Source organism: Zootoca vivipara, chromosome 12 (assembly GCF_965207765.1).
Source record: "Zootoca vivipara chromosome 12, rZooViv2.hap1.1, whole genome shotgun sequence".
NCBI lineage: Eukaryota > Metazoa > Chordata > Lepidosauria > Squamata > Lacertidae > Zootoca > Zootoca vivipara.
The window spans coordinates 44,748,306-44,754,516 of NC_142595.1; the positions used below are offsets into that span (position 1 = coordinate 44,748,306).

A 6,211-nucleotide genomic window follows, 5' to 3' on the forward strand; every position below is an offset into this window, starting at 1 on the left:
TTATTTGGCCTGATTGTACCAGCTGCCAGTTAGTTTTGGGGCCCAATTCAAAGTGCTGGTTTTGACCCATAAAGCCTTAAATGGCACAGGACCTCAATAGCTCAAGGTCTGCCTCTCCCCATAGGTACTGACTCGGACCCTACAATCATCTGTAATCACTGCCCTGAGACCTTCAGGTATAGGGTGGTATATAAATTCAATAAATAACAATAAATAATAATCTTCTGAGGTCCTTCTTTGAGTGCCTCCTCCTTGAGACGTCCGGAGGATGGGCCTTCTCGGTGGCGGCTCCCCATTTGTGGAATGCTCTCCCCTAGGAGGTTTGCCTTGCCTGGCACCTTCATTACATATCTTTAGGCACCAGGTGAAAACATTTCCCTTCAGCCACTATGGCTTTTTAAATGAGTCTGTGGGAGGGAGGGATGGGTTTCAAACATGGGCATTTCCCCGTCCTACCTGGAGATGCTGGGGATTGAACCTGGGACTTTTAGCCCTTCACATCACTCATTGAATTGTAGTTGACTATGTGAAGCAGTGTGAAAGAATGGTGATGTGGTGTTGGCTTTTTATTATTATTAAAAAAACATATTTAAATGGAAGTCTTTCTCAGGAAGGAAAGAGATGTCACCAAGGAGTCAGGGCAGGGAAGGATTCAGTGGTTGGAGTGCATGTTGGTACCAGTGACATGGGGAAATGTGGTTCTGAGGTCCTGAGAACTCTGTGGCCAGGCTGTCGAGTGAAGCAACTGAATATCCATCTATTATAGGCTACCTGTGTTGAGAGAAGTACATTGGCTGACAATCAGCTACCAGGTCACCTTGAAGGTCTTCTTCTTCTTCTTCTTCTTCTTCTTCTTCTTCTTCTTCTTCTTCTTCTTCTTCTTCTTCTTCTTCTTCTTCTTCTTCTTCTTCTTCTTCTTCTTCCTCTTCTTCCTCTTCTTCCTCTTCTTCCTCTTCCTCTTCCTCTTCCTCTTCTTCTATGTAGAAGCTGCTGGATAAACAAAAACTGGCTCTTGTATCAAAATAAAAACTTTCCAGTCCAAAAATATGGTTCATTCTTCCATTTCAACGTACATTAAACCAGTGGCGTAGCATTGGGGGGGGGGAAAGGGGGAGGCACACGGCAGTTGCCCTGGGCGCAAAATTGTTAGGGGATACAAAATTTCAACATCTGGTGCTGCCTCAATACAGTTGCTTGCTTCCGCAGCTGGTTTCCATTGAAAACAGCTTCTCCATGTGAACCAGGAAGTGACCTCTGCAGACAATGAGTGACTCTTTTTGTATCTCTGCAGCTGTGATCTCCTAGGTGAATGTGCATGCCTACTCCATCTGTTTACCTCCCTACCACTACCCCCTCTGCATGGCCCCGGGCACTGGCAACCCACTCTATGCTACTGCATTAAACAATTATTCTCAACCGAGACAGGTAACCTGAAAGATCGCCTGCTTCTGTAATAGACCTGTAAGGTCTCTTAGATCATGCAGTTGCTTGCAGGTGGGGACATTGTTATGTAGAAACTTGGTTCTAGCCACAAATAATAAAGATGTCTGTGCAAGAGACAAGAGCAGTGGAGATTGGTTTATTGGGGTGAATTGGGTATTCCCTGTACCAGCTTCAGTCTGCTGTCAGTGATTCCCCACCTGCCTGCCTTTTTACTTCCAACCAATCAGGGAGTAACTTTGCCTATCATTGGCTCTAGCTCCTCTTCCTATTGGTCTCCCAGGCTTCATCCAATCCACTGTTCCCCATGGAAACTAAAGGAAGCCACAAACATACAATAAATAAATAAATAAATAAATATTATTTATTATTTGTACCCCGCCCATCTGGCTGGGTTTCCCCAGCCACTCTGGGCGGCTCCAACAAAAATTTAAAATACATTAAAAACTTCCCTGAACAGGGCTGCCTTCAGATGTCTTCTAAATGTCAGGTAGTTATTTATCTCTTTGACATCTGATGGGAGGGCATTCCACAAGGTGGGCGCCACTACCAAGAAGGCCCTCTGCCTGGTTCCCTGTAGCTTTGCTTCTCGCAGTGAGGGAACCACCAGAAGGCCCTCAGCGCTGGACCTCAATGTCTGGGCAGAATGAGGGGGGTGGAGACGCTCCTTCAAGTATACTGGGCCACTTAGGGCTTTAAAGGTCAACACTAACACTTTGAATTGTGCTCGGAAACGTACTGGGAGAAAGTAAGGAAGCACAGCATGTATTTAGAAACCGTATATTCAGTGTGGATGTAGAACGTTGCTTTATACTGTATTGGTTCATTCAACATAGTATTGCCAACAATACCTGGGACCTTTTGCACACAAAAGAGGTGCTCTACCACTGAGTTATGGCCTTTCACTTTGCCATGATGATGTTTTGAAAATCTGATGTAACTCCAAATGGAGTTATTATAGGCCCAAGGTACATCGTTATGATCAAAACACACAGCGCAATCATGAGTTCAGAAATGCTTTCAAATCCCCAAAGCTTGGAAATCAGAAACCTAGGGAGGAAAGAAATGCACAAGGGAGGGAGAGGATATAAAGAAGATCAGACACAAACACAGTATTAAAAAAAGGGAAGAACTTATAGGAAAAATCCAGAGCTGTGGGAGGATGTTAGGAATGGATTTATGATGAGAAACTTGGGACCTCTAGAGAAGAGCACTCCTTCTGCTGTGCTGGCCATTGAGCATCAGCTGTTATTTCAGGGTTCAAACTTTGCTGAAGGACAGAAAAGGGATTGGCTGTCTCTCCAGATAGTTGAGTGACAGTACAAAAAAGGCACAGAACCTTTTCTATTGGGCATCTCAATATGAATAAGCAGGTGGGATTCTGTGTCTTGAGGACCCAAGCCCACAACCTGTATTGCTTGGACCTCTCCTTCCTAAGGGTCTCCATTATGATAAGGACTGCTATCAGAGTACCACCCTTTCCACAGTTGCATGGAATATGCGGGAGAAAAGTGACCAACTACTGAATGCAGAGAAACCAGCATTCAAGTCTGGCTATATCATGTCCTCCAACCTAGAACTCTTTCCCCACAAATTATTTTGTGCATTTTTATGTCTGGAGGAAGGATAGGATTGGAGAAGATATGGTGCTCATGATTTAAAAGCACACTCTTTTTGCATTTTCCTGGCTTATATGCGGAATGTATCTGAAAATAGCTTTTTGAGGAAACCGTGATTGAAATGAAGTTGCATGATTGTTGCACCCAGACTCTGAGATGACGCCTGAATCTTTAGAATTTAGGGTGGAAAAGATGGATATTCCACATCTCGCCACTTCCCTCCTCCCAGGCAACAAATGACAAGAGCTTGGTGTGATATAAAAAATGTTACACAGAACTCGCCAAAGCTTCATATTTTTGGTCACTCTCTTTTGTACATTGTAGGGATAAACTTTAAAGGCATTCAAAGAATGGAGTGTGAAAATCAAACAGCACTGATGTATTTTGTCCTCTTGGGGATTCCATACCCACCTGAGCTACATGCTGCTTTATTTTGCTTCTTTGTGTCCATCTACTTGCTGACCCTCCTTAGTAATCTCCTGGTCCTCTTAGCTGTGATATGTGAACCACAGCTGCACAAACCCATGTACTGGTTCCTCTGCCACTTGTCCATCTTGGACATTGCCACCTCGACCGTAGTGGTGCCCAAATTGATTGCTGGGTTTGTGGAGGGTGGTGGCACCATCTCCTTTGCAGGTTGTGTGAGCCAACTCTTCTTCTACCACTTTGTGGGGTGCACAGAATGCTTCCTCTACACCGTGATGGCTTATGACCGCTTCCTGGCCATCTGCCGGCCACTCCATTATGGCACCCTCATGAACCGTAACGCCTGCCTCTGGCTTGCTATTGGCACGTGGGCAGGTGGTTGTTTGCACTCAGCCATGGAGACAGCTCTCACCTTCCGCTTGCCCTATGGACCAGGGAATGAGGTGAGGTATATCTTCTGTGACATTCCAGCTGTGCTGAAACTTGCCTGTGCTGATACAACCCTCAATGAGATAGTGACCTTGATTGATGTCGGTCTTGTAGCCATGACTTGTGTTTTCCTTCTCCTCCTTTCTTATATGTACATTGTTTTGGCAGTCCTAAGGATTCGTAGTGCCGAGGGGCGACGGCGTGCCTTCTCTACATGTACGTCCCATATCATTATTGTAATGATCTGCTATATTCCTCTGACTTTTACTTATCTAAGACCAGGAGCACAAGATCCACTGGGAGGGGTGGTGGCTGTGTTTTACACCACAGTGACTCCCTTCCTGAACCCTGTCATATACACTCTGAGAAACAAGGAGATGAAAGCTGCTGTCTTGAGACTAAGAGTCAGGAAAGCATAGTTCCTCTCCCATGTGTATGCTCAGAGAGATTTTTCTAAGGTCTGTTCCTGGTTGCATCTTACACTTTCAAGATATACCATGTTTCTCATAAAATAAGACGTACCTACAAAATAAGACATGGCAGGCTTTTCACGAGTTGATTAAATATAAGACTCACCCCAAAAATAAGCCGTAGTGGGGGGGGGGGAAGGTCTGGCAAGGAAAGGAAGGTGTTTAAGCGCCTTCGGAAGAGCCGGCAACAGCGTGCTTGCTGGCAGCCTTTTCATGCCACTCGCAGTGGCCATCGCCGCTGCTGCTGCTGCAGTGCTTTGGCGCTGGGCGCGTGCCCACAGCCACCTCCACAGCTGCTGGGATCACCGTCGCTGCAGCCGCGCTCCTGGGCGCTCTCGGCGCTTCCTCCGCTGTGTTTTGTGAGGGCGGGGGCTTCCCGATGAGCAGCTGAGAGGCGGGCTGATCGGCCGCCTCTTCGCTGCCGCCGCAGCGCTCGGGGCGCTCGCCCCCAGTCGCCCACACAGATCACAGGCTTCACCTGCAGCCGCAGCTGCCTCTCACCAGGCTCTTCACGCTGCACTGCGCTGTGCTTCCTGAAGCAGCTCCCGTGCAGTCGCCTCTTGCCGGGCCCTCCACTGCCACTTCTCTCACAGCCGCCTCTGCCGCCGCTTCCTGCTCCGCCGCCGTGGCTGTGCTCCTTGGATCACGGCGTTTCTTCTGCTCCCCAGCAGCACGCAAATGGGAGGGCAGCCTTGCTGTTTTTATTTTCTTCTCCCTGGCTCTCCCCGGGTCCCGCACTGCTGCCGGCTCTCACCGGGTCCCGCTGGGTCAGGGCTCGGCGCAGCACGCTGTTGCCGGCCCCTGCTCGAAAAAAAAGACACCCCCTGAAAATAAGCCACCGTGGGGTTTTTTGAGGAAAAATAAATATAAGACGGCGTCTTATTTTATGAGAAACATGGTAGTAATGGCCACTAACTTGGATACCTTTCAAAGGCTTTTAGAAAAATTCTTGTGAGATAAAGGTACCAGTGGCTACTAGTATGTCTCTGAAATCATAAGTAGGGTGCTGTTTTGCTCGTGTCCTGCTAGCAGGCTTCCTACAGGCATCTGCTTGGTCAATGTGAGAACACAATGCTAGATTAGATGGACCTTTGGACCATGACCACAATGTTGATGAAGATTATTCTTATGATAACAGTGATAATAATGATAATAATAGTCAGTATGACATATTCCAAAAATGGCTTGGAGAAATGATTGAGTAGAAGACCATACCAAGCACATCTCAAGCACATGGTTTTCCCCAACAGGACAAATGTGTGTAACTGATGTACATCTATACAAGATCTCAAAGTAGCTGTCTTATTAAAGAAAAATTTCAGAAACAGACTGGAAAGAGAAGTTGCTGAATTGCAACTCATTACCAAGCTTAAAACCATGGAGAGACCTGGTCTGAATAAGGACATTGGATTGTTATCTCATTATACATGATAAAGATTTCTTCAGCCATCTCACCCCTTGCTTTTTCCTGCAAGACCAATTGCAGTTGTTAACAGTCATCAACAGGTTTACCACTCCTATCAGCCAATTACCTATTCCCACCACCCTTCTGAGTAATACCCCTCCCCACCCTCTGACTATACATAAGGGTCTGGTGACTTCCGTTTCAGTGTATCTGAAGAAGTGTGCATGCACATGAAAGCTCATACCTATGACAAACTTAGTTGGTCTCTAAGGTGCTACTGGAAGGAATTTTTTTTATTTTTTGTTTTGATGTACATGTGTAAGTGCCCAACATGCTTTGTTGGCCTGTGGCTAAGCAGTGAACTGGCTGCACAGTCAAGTATTTTGAGGGGATGTGGAAGCTATGGGAAGCATCCATCCCTG

General features: G+C 46.5%; 1 protein-coding gene across 1 annotated transcript; it reads left to right on the forward strand.

Annotated features, from left to right (window-relative positions):
- The first annotated feature begins 3,409 nt into the window (after nt 1-3,409).
- On the forward strand, nt 3,410-4,333 carry LOC118095126 (olfactory receptor 10G6-like). The gene has a single exon (XM_035136139.1). The coding sequence runs from the start codon at nt 3,410-3,412 to the stop codon at nt 4,331-4,333; it is 924 nt and encodes a 307-aa protein (XP_034992030.1).
- The last annotated feature ends 1,878 nt before the right edge of the window (nt 4,334-6,211 follow it).

Coding starts and splice junctions, on each gene's coding strand:
- LOC118095126 (XM_035136139.1), top strand. CDS start 3,410: ATGGAGTGTGAAAATCAAACAGCACTGATGTATTTTGTCCTCTTGGGG.